The 17,777-nt window shown below is 41.7% G+C and overlaps 3 protein-coding genes across 7 annotated transcripts in view; 1 reads left to right on the top strand and 2 right to left on the bottom strand.

Moving 5' to 3' along the window:
• Nucleotides 1–1,663, bottom strand: part of sh3pxd2aa (SH3 and PX domains 2Aa) — a 50,855-nt gene extending 49,192 nt beyond the window's left edge. For 2 of the 4 annotated variants that reach the window (XM_029851040.1, XM_029851041.1), the window contains exon 1: nucleotides 833–1,661. In XM_029851040.1, the coding sequence (XP_029706900.1) occupies nucleotides 833–928 (96 nt within the window). In that variant the 5' untranslated portion in view covers nucleotides 929–1,661. Of the gene's footprint in view, nucleotides 1–832 lie in introns of all 4 variants that reach the window. The other 2 variants (XM_029851039.1, XM_003972155.3) reach the window with 2 other exon arrangements.
• Nucleotides 1,664–2,077: 414 nt separating this feature from the next.
• On the bottom strand, nucleotides 2,078–5,445 carry stn1 (STN1 subunit of CST complex). Of its 2 annotated transcripts, XM_011612571.2 has the most exons (9): nucleotides 5,095–5,445; nucleotides 4,756–4,851; nucleotides 4,443–4,520; nucleotides 3,968–4,138; nucleotides 3,624–3,735; nucleotides 3,070–3,217; nucleotides 2,809–2,931; nucleotides 2,660–2,732; nucleotides 2,078–2,500 (listed from the first exon to the last, which is right to left on the bottom strand). In XM_011612571.2, the coding sequence occupies exons 1-9, from the start codon at nucleotides 5,225–5,227 to the stop codon at nucleotides 2,343–2,345; spliced, it is 1,092 nt and encodes a 363-aa protein (XP_011610873.1). In that variant the 5' UTR covers nucleotides 5,228–5,445; the 3' UTR covers nucleotides 2,078–2,342. The 2 variants fall into 2 exon arrangements, with proteins under 2 accessions (XP_011610873.1, XP_029706903.1); XM_029851043.1 differs by lacking the exon at nucleotides 4,756–4,851.
• A 136-nt stretch (nucleotides 5,446–5,581) lies between these two features.
• On the top strand, nucleotides 5,582–17,698 carry LOC101063458 (serine/threonine-protein kinase 10-like). Its single transcript, XM_011612568.2, has 18 exons — nucleotides 5,582–6,440; nucleotides 8,016–8,180; nucleotides 9,162–9,210; nucleotides 9,469–9,618; nucleotides 10,059–10,131; nucleotides 10,235–10,429; nucleotides 10,527–10,608; nucleotides 11,403–11,534; nucleotides 11,960–12,790; nucleotides 12,859–12,980; nucleotides 13,053–13,176; nucleotides 13,407–13,586; nucleotides 14,409–14,538; nucleotides 15,193–15,317; nucleotides 15,392–15,583; nucleotides 15,709–15,834; nucleotides 15,919–16,032; nucleotides 16,211–17,698. The coding sequence occupies exons 1-18, from the start codon at nucleotides 6,291–6,293 to the stop codon at nucleotides 16,355–16,357; spliced, it is 3,087 nt and encodes a 1,028-aa protein (XP_011610870.2). The 5' UTR covers nucleotides 5,582–6,290; the 3' UTR covers nucleotides 16,358–17,698.
• Nucleotides 17,699–17,777: the final 79 nt, after the last annotated feature.

Genomic DNA, 17,777 nt, shown 5'->3' with positions numbered 1-17,777 from the left:
ACAGAGGGGTTTGGGTTCCATATTTCTAGTATGGTAAAAAAATAAAAATAAAAGGTTGCACATGTGCCAAATACCATTATGTATTGATGAATACATGTGAAGGTTAACAAATCGTTTACTGTGACTTGTTCATTGGCTCAAAATAAGATGTGTACTGGGGCTATGGAGCGTAGCATTGAAACACAAACTCTTTTGTTAACAAGGGACTGATAATGAAGACTGAGGACTGGGACAGCCTGTGGAAAACAGACTTTTTATTCTCTAATCATCCTTCGTGATATTAGATTATTTATGAGTTGGTGAAACAACCTTTTGACATCCTGTAGAAGATAACATATATTCATTAGAAATTGTTCTGATACATGTTTGCTTGGGAACTGACAAAAATAAAAGCCGCCACATGTCTACAACCAGGAAAACACATTACAAAGGTGAAAATGAAGCTGAAAGACCTGGAAATGAACATATAGTCTGGATAATCTGACTGAATGTCTCAAGTATTTCCATTTTGAATCCTTGCTGCTGCTTCCCATCCTTTAAGCCAATAACAGTGATGTCTGTCTGTCTGCTGAGATACTGGAAATCCTTTGGCTAATTCATTATTCATAATAAGGTCTGTTAGATCGCACCGTCTTGGCAGAGGCGCCGGACCCTGTAGTGGACTAAATGCTGCCTTCATGCGTCGTGCTGTGGCTGTTAACCGGCTGGACACACACACACACACACACACACACACACACACACACACACACACACACACACACACACACACTTGACTGGGACACGATGGGAACGCATGAAGGATAATGGAGCAGGTAGGGGGGAAACTCACGTAGTGTTTGGACGGGCTGCGCCTCTTCTCGACATCCACCACTTTGACGTCCAGCACAGTCCGAAACTGCATCTTGACCCTGCAGAGGTTATGCATAGAGGCGTGAGGCGGGCAGCTGCTGCGGCTCCAGACAGGCTCTGTCTCCGTGCGGATCAGGCTCCGGGAATCACAACATTCATCGCGCTGCCATTCGTTCGCCTCGGCCAATTTGGCGACGACTCGGCTGCCTTGACGCAACCACCATCGATCGATTTCGGAACTTAGCGACAGTCCGTCGGAGCGACGCGCACCGCCGCGTACCCAGACGCAGACCGATTGTCGCACCGACGACGTCCGCACGGGTCGGTCAGCGGCTGAAGTCCGACTCCTTGCAAACACACAGCACAAAAAAAGTGAAGGGGGGGTTCCTCTATGTCATCTGCGTCGGCGAACACGCGGATTACAGGCAGAACTGATGAGAGCCGGCAAATCAGCGCCAGACGCCTCCTGCGTTTCAGCAGGCGCAGTGAATTTAGGGAGCCGAGTGGGATGGGCTTCTCTCCCGTCCGCACACCGACTTGGAATAAAGCACTGGACAAAAAAAACATTTCCCCCAGCTTTCCTCCACCACCGGCACCGCTGTGTGATTTTATTTTCAAGCTTTTCTCCGTTTAGAATATGACGGAACTTTTTCTTTCTTTAATCATGGGACATAAAATATTTATAGTATTACAGTAAGCCCTATAGGTGGCGAGAGAAATGCCTTTAACACCGTATTATAGTGGGTGTTTTATAGTGATATTATGGAGACTCACAGAGGGATCATTGATATTGTCCACTGCAGCTGGAAGACGTGATCACCAGCTTTCTGGCCGGAGACACCAGAGACCAGAACTATGGATACAGATGTTTCACAGGCGACCAATCAGAATCAGCCTGTCTGGCGTGAAGGAACCAATTAGCTGCCAAACACTGCCCCCATGTGCATTCTGCTGCTACATTAGCCAGAAGATTTTAGTGGAAAATAAATAATAAAACAGGACGCCAGGCGCGCGCACACACACCTATGGTCAACCCACTTCATGAAATGTATTTTAAGCTACATAAAATGGACCCATGCAATAGGCATGAACCAAAGTGACTTTTAATGTAATATTTGGTATTGTTATATTTACACCATCCAGTAAAGATGTTACCTAGGTAATACCCAGCTGGGTTTAAAAACTGCTTTCCTAACAGTGTTGATTATGAAATGGAATACAGGGGTTAAGATTCCATAATAAATGACTGTATTTGTGACAGAGTTAGGATACATACATATTATATAAGTTCTCTATTACATATTATTACACATATTCATTCACACTGGATGCTTTAGGTCGACAAAGAGAGGCATCATGAACATTTAACGATAGTTTGACTCATTTGTCATCATTGGTTACAAATAATGGAATAGAAAAGTAAAAAAAAATGAACACTTAGATTGTGGGGAAATTATCCAGATTAAATAGTCCTCTGAAATCAGCGATGCTTAAAACATAGTGTAATAATTATCACTCGTGCTGACAATGTCACTATTGCACTCAAGTGACTTCAGAACCAGCTCCAGTGCTGCCTTGCTCACGTTGAGGCTGTAGCGTTGCCGGACTGCAGAGAGGATGTGCAGGAGGTGGCAGCCCTTCTCTGCATCTGCACACACATGCAGACACAACATACATGCAGTGGCGTTAAATGCCATTCATATGTATGAATTGAATTTTTCAACAATGCAATGAAACTTAATTAAAATATGAACACATAAACGCTCAGTTATTCAACCAAGGTAGGTCAAAATGAAGATATAATTACACTTTTCTCTCCTACAGTCTTCTCTGATGATGTCTTTGATGGCTATGAGGAGATCTTTGTCGTGTATTGTCACCTAGTGATGGACAAGACATTAACAGCAAGTTAAAAAAGAAGAACGTAGTGAAATGGGGTATAACCGATGACCTCGCCTGATAGACTTCATCCTGGGATTTGAGCTTGCGGTACACGATGCCCTCATCCTGCAGTATCTGCAGGGCCTCCTTCAGAAGCTGTCGTGCCTGCTGACATGCAGACGGACCTGCCACAGGCTCCTTGACAGCAGCAGTAAAACACATGTAGCCATTGTACTGAATTATCTGTTTAATAATTGCACTGGTAAAATCTGTTGGGAAATATTACTACAGTACAGTCATCCCCCCCAAAATGGCTTGAATAACTCTGTTACATACGCCTGCTGAGTCAGTTCTTGGCTGTTCAGGAACCAGCGGATGCAGGAGGTCGAGAACGTCGTAGGGTCGGAACCTGACCACCGACTTCTGTTTCAGGAAATCCCTGATGATGTTAGTAGCTTTGCTTAGGGTACTCATAGCAGGCTCACTTGGGAAGAAAGATCAAAGAAAATCAATCTTTTTTTTTACACAAATTGAAACAAGTACTGTTTTAACAGTAGTATCAGTAGAACTGTGACATGTATCCTCATTTACTATTTTTTACCACAAGGATAGACTGTAAATAATTCTGCTTAGCTTTCCAGCAGACCCCTAAAGTACTGATTACAGTATGTGTCTGAGAGAACTGCAACAATTGTCCAACTTTTGTTAACAAGTGGTGAGGAATCTTTACTCACAATGACTTCATTGTACCCTCAAACCGCATAGTTCTACCCTCTGATCGAGCTTTGACTTCATGGACCAACTGATAATGAGTCATAATTTGCAGTGGTTCACGTGCATTTTCCTTGCAACAGTCCCATGTTGCTAAATAAACAGATGGGTGTTTTTACCCTGATGCATCAGGATGCAGCTTAAATGGCTTGTCATAGCACTGTCTGTAGAGCTCTGGAACCTCCATCATCCACTCTATCTGGACTGCCATCATTGGGTCGTTCACTTTATCTGGGTAGACACATATGCAGCCATAAATGATGAACAGGAAAAGAATACAAAAGGCATTTTTTTTCCTCAAGCTAAATGTTCTTGTTCCTTTGCTCAAGTGTGTAAAAACATGAACCAAATTGAACAATGGTATTCTTAGATATTTGTTTTCTCTGTGTTTTAAAGGTTAGTATGGAAGAAATTAAATAAATCTGCTGCGTTTTAAAAGAAATGAATATCTCATTGCACTCACAGTAGGTGGAGGCCATGATTTCTCTCTGTTGCCTCGATGTCTTCACTGGGCCTCGGACTCGGAGCAACTCGCCAATATCTAGGTGGCACTGGCTATACTGGAACTGCTGGAGTTTCTCCAGCTCCGCAGCTACATTGAAGTCCCCCTCAGCATCATCACTATGTTTCCCCCCTGAAAAAGGAGGACAAATACAGGATCATCAATAAAGACATGGACTTAAAGTTGTGTGTTCAGCATGTTTGAAAATAATTAAAAGAGCTATATTTAGGAATAAATTTACTAAATTATAACAATTTTAATAACCATGTTGATTACAACTGTTGTCAGATAATGTGATGAGTCAGGCTATTATAACTTTAATAAATGATAAGACATGAAGCCGATTTTATTTAGATATCTGATAACATTAACCAAGCACAAAAAGTCCATATTAAAAACTTTATTTGATTGAAAGAAGAAAGATGTGCACACTCACATCCAGAAGGCTTCCCATGCTGTTTCAATAGGTCATTTTTCCAGCACAGGCAGTTTATAACACCAGTGCCATCGTCCACTGCGTACAACAAAGATAAAAGCGGTAGAACAAGCCTGGTTGATGTTTCTGTGCGAATCACTTTTAAAACTGCATGAAAAACTGTTCCGCTAACACCTGTGGGGCCCAGAGGAAATTCCCAATGCACTTGTTGCACAAGTTCTACAAATGTGCATGCGTGTCGGTACGTGCAACCATTCATAGTACTTTATCGTGCTGTGTCAATATTTTTGATGTTCACAGTGACAAACAACACCTCCGTAACAGAAGAAGTCATCTCTTTCTCTCTTGTAAACCACTGTGCCCAAAATGTCGACTTTGAAGATGGGATGCAGGTTGTAGAAGTAAATACCTGAGAAATGAATACAGATGAATGACTAAGTTAATATCCTGTTTTCTTGAATTGTGTCAGTATTTACCACAGCTGCTGGTAAACATAAACATTCCAGGGGTAAACCATCCAAAAATACATCTGAATAAGCTGAATACACAATTAAATATAAAGTAAATAACATTACCTATCGTACTTGCAGTGTAAGTAATGCTGAATGAATGGAAAGTATTCATGTTTACACTAAGGTTGATGTGATATTACCTGGTACCTGTGTGGATTCTGCCATCTCCAAGATGTCTCTGATGTACAACTTGGCAAAGGCAGAAAATACTGGGTCTAACCCCCACAACAATGGTGGGGGCTCGTCTGCTGGGTCCATCTTGTTCGTCGCCATTTCATCGCGAACTGAAAATCTGTGTTTCGGCTACCTTTAAGTTTAGTATTTACTTCGCCCGAGCAGCATGCTAGCAATGGAGTGTCTGGAGAAGTGTCGACCACGTGACTTGGGGTAGGGGGGATAAAATATTTAAAGTTGTTATTCATTTGTTTTAAGTTTATGAATTCCCCTTTACATAACATAATTAATACATTTGAAAATATATTCATTGTAATAATAATAATTTTACTAGAAGGGTTGCGCGGTCCACACTGCGCAAAGGCGTATGGGATATGTAGTTTAACTTACACAAAGGAATCTGTTACCAATAAACAATAGGTATACAAGCAGTTGATCACTCCTGGGTGTCCCGTGGGTATATGAAAGTGAAAGAAAAGTCGAGAAGACCTGCGTCCTGTGTGGTCTCCTATGGAGACGAAGGCAACAGAGGTTTGCCATTGCCCTGCCAAGAACTAAGAAGCGAAGTAAGAAGAGAAAGACCCACGGCCGCGCGCATTCGCGAACGCGCAAATGTACCAAATCCGCTAGATTACCAACGTTAAAGCCGTCCCTTGCGAAGGGTCTGTTTTCAGCGTTTCGACTGAACACATGGAGACAACTGTTAGCCTTTACTCCTGGACATTAATGAATAATTCAGTGTAACGCAACTGTCTGGAAGACCGCGTGGTTCATCTTTTGGGGACGTTAGGGTCAGAATGGGTTGTGCCAGCCGTGCCAGGTCGTCAGGAGTCCGAGCAACAACTAGCTAAGATTACCAATATTTGGATTTGTAATTACACGTTGTATACCTGTATTTTAAAAGTATAGACGCGAATGGACGGTTAGTTTTTTTTGTGTGTGGCAAGAACAAAGCATGATGTTCGAAAAGCTCTTTGAATGGTCAAAGCAGTGTCAAAGGCTAAGCTAGGTCCTGCTCATAAAATACTATTATGAAAGCTGAATTCGTGTTGGCCATCTAATAAAGAATATATACATGAGCCATGCTACTCTAGCTAACCTAGCCCATAATAGTTTGTAATTTTATAGTTGCGATCGTTTGATCACGTTGCTCGGATTCATTATGGCATTTTTTAATTTCCGTAAAATATTTAAATTGGGAACCGAGAAAAAAAAGAAGCAGTACGAACACGTCCGCAGAGATGAAAATCCAGAGGAAATATGGGACATAATAGGAGAACTGGGAGATGGAGCTTTTGGGAAGGTCTTCAAGGTAGGCAGTGACTCCTTTACAAGTGATGTTTGGAGACAAATGCTTTTCTTGTGTACAGAAGTGTGTTTTCAGTAAGTGGGCCATTAGTCTTTAGTTACATGTCTGTACACAACAGTCTTGTTTTTACAGCAGAACACTGTGATTTCTTGGATTTTCGTGTCCCACCCACCACCTTCACATGGACACGCTAGCGCGGCGCTGAAGTTAGCTTCCGATTCGAAAGTTAAGGGGGAATTTAATGGGAAAATAAATCCATCATCTTGAGCGACGGTTTCCCCAATGTTTGTCCATTTACTGTACCTCTTATTGACGTGAAATTGTTTTGGACACCTTGGGAAACGTACTCATTTTTTCTGATACCCACTTTTAGATTTGTGAAACTGCCATATACCGACATTTCACAGACTATACCCCTCTTAGGACTAGGTCCAGATCAAAAAACACTATACTTTACACTTTGTTCTTCTCGGATATGGACCAGATCTGATCCAAATTTGAAAAGGCCATAATATATATTTTAAATCTAGGCCTAAGAGGTACAAAAACAGTGGAGAATCTGTTTGAGGGCTTTATTTTCCCTTAACTGTCAAGTCGGAAGCCAACTTCAGTGGTGTAACACTGACCATGTGACTGCTGTCACAACGCGTTTGTCTCACCTTCCCTCTGAAGTTTGACTAAATGTGACAAGGATCGACTTTCACCATTTTTTGACTTTATCATTGTGTCTGCATACAAAGCAAAGTAGAATCCTTCTCAACTCGAGTATAGGTTATGGCTATTCTTGTTAGTAATGTTCCTTTTTTTTTTCAAAATAAGGCCAGTTTTCTAGAGGTCCATACACCAAATAGCCAGAAAGTATCCAGAGTCGCCCCCTTTTTGCATTTCCAGATGGATTAGTGTTTGTTTGGTTATTCCTGATGCATAACTGCCGTTTCCTGTGCATGGTTGAATGGGAATTTTATCATAATGGAACACTGTTAAGATTTCTATTGAAATAAAAAAGTATTTTTCAGTTTTCTGTTGTAGATCAAATAGTGTAACCGTATCTGTGGTTAAACTATGTCTAATCTTCTTGCATAATTAGTCACAAGCCGCTTATTGACCAGCGCTGCAACTGCAAAGACTGATACCAAATGTCCTGCGAGGAAAAACAATCAAAATAGAACTATAATCACTGGTTTTAAAAAGGAGCACATTCCAGTGGTCAAACATGAACCCATGGCTGTCCCTAAAAGCCAACTGTAAATAGCAGTTTTATGATAATTTTCCAGGCTTCAAGTCATGTTTTTTCTACTAATGCGTCACTTTAGAATAGCTCTTACTCATAATGCTTTAATAGCTGCTACTGTGGAGTGAAGAATTATGGGAATTGGTGTTTTTTGTAAATACCTGTATGACCTACAGAACAACCACAGGTCACCAGGTAGTGTCTTCATAAGCACTTCACTGCAAATTTTTTTGTATAAATGTTACTTTTGAGACAATATTTTTATGTTTTAAGCCCTATTGTGCTTAGTAATGCATCAGATTTAAGCTAAATGACAGTTCAGCAGCAAGACCAATTTCATCCTACAGGCTCAGAACAAACAGACGGGAATCCTGGCTGCCGCCAAGGTTATTAACACAAAGACAGAGGAGGAGTTGGAAGACTACATGGTGGAGATTGACATTCTGGCATCCTGCGACCATCAGAACATCGTGAAACTGCTCGACGCTTTTTATTATGAGAGCAGGCTCTGGGTGAGTAGTTTGTCCACATAATCAACCAGTTAAGGCAGCGTCGATAAAAGCGCCAGGGAATATCAAGGTTTCCCCTGTTAGATAATCAGCTCTTTAAAACGACAATAAGCATGTGCTTCTATTAATCTGTGTTCCACTTCTGAGCAAAACAAGGCCTGCAACACCGCCGGTGCTGTTCTGCATTATTGACAAGTCGCTGTTGTCCTCTTATCAAAAGATGAACACAAAGTTCACATTAATAAAGTAAAAGCTGTCGTAGCTGTTACTTTGGTCAATAATCCACCCACATTTAGTGCAACATGCTTAAACCCCACCCTTTAAACACATTTTCAAAACAACACAATATAAAAATTGCTGTGGCATTTCTTATACAAAAGATTTTGAAATTTAAGTCAACATGCAGGTATTCTTCTTCCTGCCCCACAAACTGACATTAATGTGTCCAGAATGTGTTGTGTGCCCACTAGAATTATTTAAATTGGTAAATAATTAATGATAATTTGATCATTAAATAGCTATAACAATTAATTAAATTGCTATATCAAAAGTTTTCATGTTTTCATAACAAATATTGTTCTTGCTCATTTGTTCTTGAATATTGTATTACACACTTTGTTGTGGTCCCACAGGAAAACAGTTTCCCCATTTAAGTGTGTCCAGGGTGTAAATATGATGGATAAAATATCCCATGTGGATGGTGAATGAATGTGTTTTGGCAGAGAAATGAGGGCGCTTGAATTTGTATCAATACAATAAGAGAGAATCATCTGATATGAGTTTATGTGTGATCATTCAGCCCTTTCCTCTTTGTTGTCTTTTCAACAATGGCCCCAGATTTGCGGAGGTTAGGGTTAGGGTCTCTTGATCTCCGTCGAGGCCGGTCTACCATCTATTCACATCTATTCTCTGTCTTCAGAGAAGACAGAGGAACCCGTCAACACATTTCAAATATATGATTAAATCATCTTTCTTTGTTGGCAGATCCTGATTGAATTCTGTGCAGGAGGGGCTGTGGATGCAGTCATGCTAGGTAAGACACCACTTCTGAAAGATCTTCTCACAAAGATGCATTATATCAACTTCAAATGACGCAGAAATCACTGTTGTGTGTAACATGGTGTATTAATTTAGATTGTTTGGTTTTCAGTGTAGGTGTCCCCTTAAACCTCTCGTAAGGTTTGACTGAGCCTTCATCTTAAAGCTCCTGTAGCCACTTCAAACTGAGCTAAACATTTCTGTAATTGCCATCTTTAAGGAGTTTACAGGAGTTGTTATTCTTCTCCTGCAGAATTGGAGAGGCCGTTGACAGAGCCTCAGATTCGGGTGGTTTGTAAGCAGACTCTGCAGGCCCTCATCTATCTCCATGATAACCATATCATCCACAGAGACCTGAAGGCTGGCAACATCCTCCTTACAATGGACGGGGATGTCAAGCTTGGTACGCTAAATGCTGCTGTAAACAGCAAACTCTACATTTGTTGTGACCTTTTGCTGCTCTCCCTGGTTCTGTTACCAGAGAGGTGGAGTATGAATGGTATAAAAAGTCTAAATCAAATTTGTTGTGACACTTTCTTCAAACTGTGAATACTTCAGTTCTGCCTTTTGAATAGATTTTTTAGGACAGGTGACAAGTGTTAAGATCCTTTTGATCTTTTTACCCAACTTTGAAATGACTCAAAGAAGGAATGTAGAGGGATGATTATGAAAGAGCTTGAACAGTGTGTCTCTATGCCTCTAATGTGATGCTGTCCCACCATTTACTTGATTTTGGTTCACAATGAGTGTGTGTCTGCAATGGGTTTTGATTAACTGCACTAGCAGGATTAACCAATCATGCAGCTGGAGGATATAATACCTGGATATATCATCTTTTTCCAGCTGACTTTGGTGTGTCTGCCAAAAACACCAAAACGCTGCAGAGGAGAGATTCTTTTATCGGAACACCTTATTGGTGAGGGATTTATTCATTAGGCTTTTGTCTTTCTTGTAAAAAATACCATTATGAGTCTGGAAATTCCCTCTTACTTCGAGTCTTTTCCATCATTTCCTTCCAGGATGGCTCCAGAGGTGGTGATGTGCGAGACATCGAAGGACCGTCCGTACGATTCCAAGGCTGACATCTGGTCCCTTGGGATCACCTTAATTGAACTTGCACAAGTCGAGCCCCCCAACCATGAGATGAACCCAATGAGAGTTTTGCTGAGAATAGCAAAATCAGATCCTCCAACTTTGATGCAGCCATCCCGTTGGTGAGCCCTGTGGAGAAAGATGTCTTGAGCCAACTGCTTTAAATATATAAATCCATATCATTTTTTTGTTCACCTCGAAAATATTTTCACCCTAAAGGTCCCCAGAGTTCCGGGATTTCTTAAAGCGGTGCCTGGACAAACATGTGGACAACAGATGGAATTCGCGTCAACTGCTGCAGGTGCCTTCCTCTTAAATATTCACTCATATCTTATCCTGACGTTCCCTCTTCAATACCTGTTTCCCCAGTCTGATAAAGGTCAATTAAGAGATAATCCCCGTTCCCAACCTCATCCCTTTGTAGCACCATTCTAGACGACAGCTGTTTAGCCATGTTGTGTCAGGGGCTGAACTGGGTGTCCTGGCAAGACCGACAACTCATCCCTCTGTGCCCGAGCTGACGTCAGCAGGACAGGCTTTACTTTTTCCATAGGTGCTGGCCAAGTCAGAGCCATTTAGTGACTGGCGGCTAGAACGAACGCATTCATACACGCACACACAGGGAATACTGCAGCTAAAGGATTGTTTCAGACTCAATGGGCTTGAAAATCCAGAACAGAGGTCTTCCGCCTATGAAGGTTTTGATATCAAAGAAGATACATCTTCTAAGGCCAGCTATAGAATATGTGCAGCAGATTTCTAAGAAAAAGAAGGTGAGGTGATGGCTTTGGATGTAGTGTGTGTTTGTGTGCGTATGTATTTTGCTAACTTTTGAGAGAAAAAAAACTCAAGCAGATATATTCCTAAAATAAAATAAATAAAGAGTGAGCAAACCATCATCCGACTTACTGTGTTTAAATAGTCTTTAATGCTGTGAACAATTTATATCTGAAAATCCATGGGATTAGTTGCCAGTAGGGTGTCCTGTTTGCTGCCAGCTAGGCTGAAATTGTTCCATTACAGAAGTTAAATGTTTCCATTTATATACTTTTCTAACTTCTTGCACCTTTTCAATCCATTTCCTGTCTCGTTCAGCATTCATTTGTGTCAGATGTGTCCGACAACAAGCCGCTGAGGGAACTTATAGCCGAGGCGAAAGCTGAGGTTACTGAGGAGATTGAAGAACACAAAGAGGAAGAAGAGGAGGAAGATGCTGAAGCAACTCTGGTGTGTAAACCTTTTTTATTGGTAATGTGTTTGCTGGGGAACCTCTTGCTGTTTTTAATGAAGAAGGGACATCTGTCTCTTTGTGTTCTGTAACTACAGTAACATAAATGCTTCACACTTTTTAAAATGAGTAATTTAATCAGATAAAAGTGGGGTTTCTTTAATCAGCTGTTACATTTACTGATTAGTTGTGCTGTCTTAAGCTCACAGCAATTGACATTATCACATGTGTTCCAGTCCTTCACTGTGGCACATATTTTGCAGGTTATGTTGCAACAGTAAAGGACTGCGGTTGCTTCCATTTTTAATTTAAATGTCTCTAATTGATGAGTTTGCTTTTAATACTCCATAATAAAAAATTTATCTACATAGCACATGTGTATGCTACATAACATGTAAGACCTAACTCACTGTATGTTCCTCAGGGCCACAAACGTGCCCCATCTGATGTCAGTGTTGCCAGCACAGAGGATGAGAAGATCTGTCTTTCACCCACCCTTCTGGACTCTGTGCCAGAGAAGATGGAGACAATTCCTCCAGTGGCCAAACCAACGGAACTCTCTGCAGCTGAGACTGTGGAGGAGTCTCCTGTCCCTGCACATGCCAGACTCCTGAAGGAGATGTCTAATGCACCATTAGATGATGGAGAAGTACACCAGAAAGCAGTAGAGGAGAAACCTCCATCAGCAGGAGTAGACGCAGCTTCTCCAGGAACGGAGGTTGAACCTGTAGCACCTGTCACACAAATGCACCATCTGGAGATAACAGCAAAGGATAACAAGGACGCGGAAGTGCAGGAGAAGGAAGTGGACCTGGATGAGAAAGAAGTGGACGTGGAAGAGAAGGAAGTGGACGTGGATGAGAAGGAAATGGACGTGGAAGAGAAGGAAGTGGACACTGGTGAGATTTTGCCCATTGAACAAGCTAGCAGACCAGTGTCAGAGGTCAGTGAGGACAGGATGGAGCAATCGGAATCCCCAACAGAGGAGGAAGACCAGTATAACCATCTAAAGGTGACTTTGACCTTGCCGGAGCACAATAAAGTTGTTCCAAAGGAAGAGACTGAAGAGAAGCCTACAGGCAAAGATAACATAAATATGAATGAAGAAAAGATTCCAGACAAAACTAAGGATGCCAGAAAGAGAGATTCATACTCTGGAAGTGTGTCAGCCACAGATAACCGCAATGTAGATCTGAACTTGTCTATCTCGAGCTTTCTGTCCAAAGCAAAAGAGCCTGCATCAGTTTCTATACAGGTAATTCCAATATATGAAAGCTTCAGGCTATTTATGCTCAGATTAACCTCTTCTTCTTTTTTTTCAAGCGCCAGAAGAAGACGTTGAAAAAGACTCGCAAATTCATCGTGGATGGAGTGGAAGTTAGCGTGACCACTTCGAAGATCGTTACCGATAATGATACAAAGAACGAAGAGATGAGATTCCTCAGGTATTCACTTGTCTTGCATACCCATTGTCCAAATTATGTAAAAAGTTTAAACATTTCTCGTGTCCTCCGTAGACGTCAGGAGCTCCGGGAGCTGCGTCTGCTGCAGAAGGAGGAGCAGAGGGCTCAACAACAACTCAGCAACAAGCTGCAACAACAAAAAGAGCAGATCTACCGACGGTTTGAACAGGAAACTACAGTAAGTCGCTCAACTGATCTGGGGCTGAACACCGGTGCTGATTCGTGAGCAATACTTTTGTTGGATGTCTCATCGGGGATTTTCATGTTATTTCTGCTACACTAATGATTAAAGGTCCCACTGGATTTTGTTTTGTTTCCGCCTGAATGTTCCATTTTGGTTTTCCTCCTGAAAAAGTTGTGCCATTCACCCTTTACAACACGATAACTGTAGTCGTCTGTCAATACCAGAGCAAGAAGCGTCAGTACGACCAAGAAGTGGAAAACCTGGAACGACAGCAGAAACAAACCATTGAGAGGTTAGAACAGGATCACACCAACCGCCTAAGAGAGGAAGCCAAACGCATCAAAGCGGAGCAAGACAAAGAGCTCTCAAAGTACCAGAACGTGTTGAAAAACCACAAGAAACAGGTTAGCATCACATCCCGTCTGTCTCCTTTCGTGTATCTTAAGAGGATGAGATGCCGGTGCTATTTATAGTAGCTCGTCTTGATACGTAAATACAAATGCACAGATCTGTTGTTTACATAACCACTGTTGAGCTGCCTAGGTGCTAATTCCATCTCCCCCTGCCATTTCCCATTTGTTTTCTTCTGTAATGTTAATCTGTCCACAGACCAAACACAAAAGGTATGAAGAACACAATCATGAAACATCGTTAAGATAGTAACAATCGACTGCGCACGCTAACATACTGCAGGCGTTGCCTTCACTTTGTAGACTGTTTCTGAAGGTGAATGCTTCTTCAATTCTAGGCTTCCCATTGACTCTTCCTAACGTATGCATTACAATAAATTTAAATGGCAGGATGTAGAAATTTGCCATATAAAGATTTAATTATATGTCACAATGGATATGCGTTAAGCCCTTGACCCTCTCTAATATTTTCAATGCTATTTCTGTGCCTCATCCCTTCAGAAAAGGCTGCTATAGTACAGTAGGTCATACACAAGTGGTTATTGAACAGAGAGAAAACTCATCCATGGAAGTAAAAAGATACTGAACGCCTGTTGCCAAGCACGAACTGAGCCAAGTGGGCTGGATTAATGTGACTTAAAGGAGGAAAGACAGTTCACTGTCTGGTTCATCAGCTCAGGCAATCGTTATGGTCCGCCCATTCACTCAGCTGACCCCATAATGGCTGCTTTACGGGCTATTTCTGCCTTCACTCCGGCAGTGAAACTCTGCCGGTGTCAGATGTTTCTTTTCTAACATTGTTTGTTCTTCCTTCAGGAGCAAGAGTTTCTTCAGAAGCAGCAGCAGGAGCTGGACATTGAGCTCAAGAAAATAATCCAACAGCACAAACATGAGCTCGCCACCATTGAGAGAGACTGTCTCAATCACAAGCAGCAGCTTCTCAGAGGTAATTAGTTGGGATTTAATCAACTGTGAGAGGTGTATGGGGGAGAACAGCCAACACGGTCTTTGGAAAATCCTGCCACTTCACCCCAGTATGTAACTTTTTTGAACTGCTTATTCGGTAGTTGAAGTATTTAAATTATTAGCTCACAGTTGTCACCATTTGTTCACATTTTTAGGCATCGGGCAGGAGTCAAAAAAACAAAACCAAACAAATCCACTGCTTGTTTTGGCAGCTTCTGCTTTCTTCAACTAGTGGAACACCCTCAGTTATTCAGATCAGTAGTCAACCAGGCTCCCTTTCCTTTGACCATCCTGCACAAATGCAGCACAGCCTGTCAACAGGTAGCACAGCCTTCGACTTACCAAGCTTAACGTGCCAGGGGCCCCAACATTCCTCAGGAACGCTTATCGAACCGAGTCACGGGAGTTTGTGAATGGATTTCACCGGGGAGGATTTAACTTTGTAGGCTGAACTGATGATCTACTGAAGAATTCCAAACGTTCAGCCGTTAATGTTTAATAAGGTCATGTCAGGCCGTGAATGTTTTTTGTGGGTTTACCATTAGGACGGCTACGCTAATGGTAAAACAGCACATTGTGAATACCCTGTGATTGTTCTTTTGTTCAGATTTGTGTTTTTAATGCTTGTGTGCAGCCCGGGAAGCTGCCATGTGGGAGCTGGAAGAGCGCCATCTGCAGGAGAAGCATCAGCTGTTCAAGCAGCAGCTTAAAGACCAATACTTCATGCAAAGGCATCAGCTGTTAAAAAGACACGAGAAGGTATATTTTTGGATGGCTTTTTGAGGATTTTAAAGCAACGTTGTGTGATGACCACGACTGTTCGCCCGGTTCAGGAGATGGAGCAGATGCAGCGCTACAACCAGCGTATGATCGAGGAACTGAAGAACAGGCAGACACAAGAGAAGACCAGACTGCCAAAGATTCAACGCAGCGACGCCAAGACTCGGATGGCGATGTTCAAAAAGAGCCTTCGTATTACTGGAGCGATCATAAGCCCCGAGCAAGAAAGGGAGCGGGTCAAACAGGCGAGCAAAATATGCTGAACAAAACACGTTCTTAAAAATGGGAAAATGGAAATGAAATCCAGAGGGACTCAATTCGGTCACTTCATAACAGCATGAGGTCTGATTTTCTGTGTTCGTTTTCCCAGTTTGGAGTTCAGGAGGAGAAGAGACAGAAGAATGAGAGGTTACATCAACATCAGAAGCATGAAAACCAGATGAGAGACCTGCAGCTGCAGTGTGACGCCAACGTCCGTGAACTACAGCAGCTACAGGTGAAGCTGCATCCGAACAGTGACCACAGAACCAGGTACTGATTGTACCAGACTATTAAAAAGCTGTATTTTTGTGTGTGTCAGAACGAGAAATGCCACCTGCTGATTGAACACGAGACCCAGAAACTGAAGGAGTTGGATGAGGAACAGAGCCTGGAGCTGAAGGAGTGGCGGGAGAAGCTCAGACCCAGGAAGAAGGTACTACACAGTCGCTAGACAAGAACACTCCCTCCTTCCCTTCTCCTCAAACGTTCAGATTATTCTGCTGATTTACAGCAGTGTGCGTGTTCTGAATCATCTGAATGATTATGGGAAGCCTCGAGTTTCTGGGGTTTCTTTAGTCATCTGAAACCGCCACGTTGTCTGTAACCTTCAGGCCCTAGAAGACGAGTTTACCCGGAAGCTGCAGGAACAGGAAGTGTTCTTCAAGATGACCGGAGAGTCGGAGTGCCTCAATCCCTCCACCCAGAGTCGCATCTCCAAGTTCTACCCAATCCCCAGCGTTAACTCCACCGGCTTCTGAGAGTGAATCTTGCTGCCTTATCTCCATCCTTTGTTTCTGACCTGGGATTTCACTCAGCGGTGGTCATTTTAAGAAAAGTGTTAGGTTTTCACCTCCGTACCACCAGAGTGAAGTACCGTACCGCTTTGTTCAACTTTTAATGATTGAATTGTTTTTCTAAAACATACAGTGCCTATAGAACTTGCCTGTAGAGCCATGCAATTTGTATTTATTTACCATTTTTTAGCGTTTTTTTTAGCTGTTTACCCCGAAGGTCAGAGAGCTTTTGAATTACCACATAATGGTGATTTTAAAAGCAATTGTACTTTTAATTTCTTCATGAAAAAGAATGAATTTCTAATGTCGACATTCTGTATCCAGTGGAAGGAAAGATGGTTTATCATCTGTACCAGAAGTTCACATACGTCCAAGGTTAATATAACCCAGGCTTTCAGCGGAAACGACTGCCCCAATGGTGTTTTCTCTTCCGAATGCCTTCTCTTTCCAAAGTTTGACATCAGCCACAGTGCAGAGGCGGCTGCTTTGTTGCACACAGAAAGAGTGGGAACATGTTTTTAAATGACATTAAGGAAATCGGTGTGCTGGTTCATCCTCTCAAACAGACATGTATGTAGCTGTTGGTTTGCTTTTCTATAGCTTCAGACTGCAGTGAATGTTGAGCTCAAATCAGAGCTTTATTCAGGGAAGAATTTTTCAACAATGTCACACACGCAGAGGACGATACCTCCTCTTTACTGGTTCTCTTTAATGTATTTTGCTGTCGGGTTTGTTGGCGGTTCTTTTACTTCCCTTGCTGTAATTAAAACTTTTTTAATAATTCTTGAAGTAGCAAATAGCCTTAATACTTGAGTTGTGAGAATATCCTGTCTGCCTAATGAGACCACCTGGAAACAAAGTGGTTCTGTTACCAAAATGAGTTAAGTTTCAAAGTTTCCAGCCATTATTGTTCCTGTTTTTGATGTATTTAAGAACGGAAAGCTGACTTAGACTATGTTGATTTTCGATGACTCATCTGATTTGACTGAAATTGACTAAAAGTTGATTTGTGGAAAAACATTAAATAAGTAAATTTTGTAAAAATTCCACAGACCCTTTACCAAATGTCCACTGTGGCTTTTATTATGGACAAAAAGAGCACATTTCTGTTGGTTCTAGCATCTTGAACTTTTTTCCAAATGCAGCTTTTATACTTCTGATTGATCCTTTTGAAGTACACAGCTGATTGAATTCTTGTAATTGGAATAAGAATATATCAATCATAATCCATTGTCAATTATATAGATTTTTTAGATTGTGTAATGTAGATATTCATTTTGCTGTAAATAAACATGAAGACAAAATGTATCTTTTTGTACATCGTGCAGTGTTTTTAAAGGGCGTTTCTGGTTCTCACTCCATGTGGAGTGTTTATGTTCCATGA

The sequence above is a fragment of the Takifugu rubripes genome, chromosome 17 (genome assembly GCF_901000725.2).
Source record: "Takifugu rubripes chromosome 17, fTakRub1.2, whole genome shotgun sequence".
In the NCBI taxonomy this organism is placed as follows: Eukaryota; Metazoa; Chordata; class Actinopteri; order Tetraodontiformes; family Tetraodontidae; genus Takifugu; species Takifugu rubripes.
This window is presented reverse-complemented; position numbering and strand designations above follow the sequence as displayed.

Bases quoted from the DNA above. Each gene is read 5' to 3' on its own strand.
- LOC101063458 (XM_011612568.2), top strand. From the start codon at position 6,291: ATGGCATTTTTTAATTTCCGTAAAATATTTAAATTGGGAACCGAGAAA. The intron at 9,211-9,468 runs GTAAGACACCAC...CTTCTCCTGCAG, and splicing joins TGTGGATGCAGTCATGCTAG to AATTGGAGAGGCCGTTGACA. The intron at 15,318-15,391 runs GTATATTTTTGG...CGCCCGGTTCAG, and splicing joins TGTTAAAAAGACACGAGAAG to GAGATGGAGCAGATGCAGCG.
- stn1 (XM_011612571.2), bottom strand. From the start codon at position 5,227: ATGGCGACGAACAAGATGGACCCAGCAGACGAGCCCCCACCATTGTTG. The intron at 4,139-4,442 runs GTGAGTGTGCAC...CTCCTTTTTCAG, and splicing joins GCATGGGAAGCCTTCTGGAT to GGGGGAAACATAGTGATGAT. The intron at 2,501-2,659 runs GTAATTATATCT...ATGTGTGTGCAG, and splicing joins AGACTGTAGGAGAGAAAAGT to ATGCAGAGAAGGGCTGCCAC.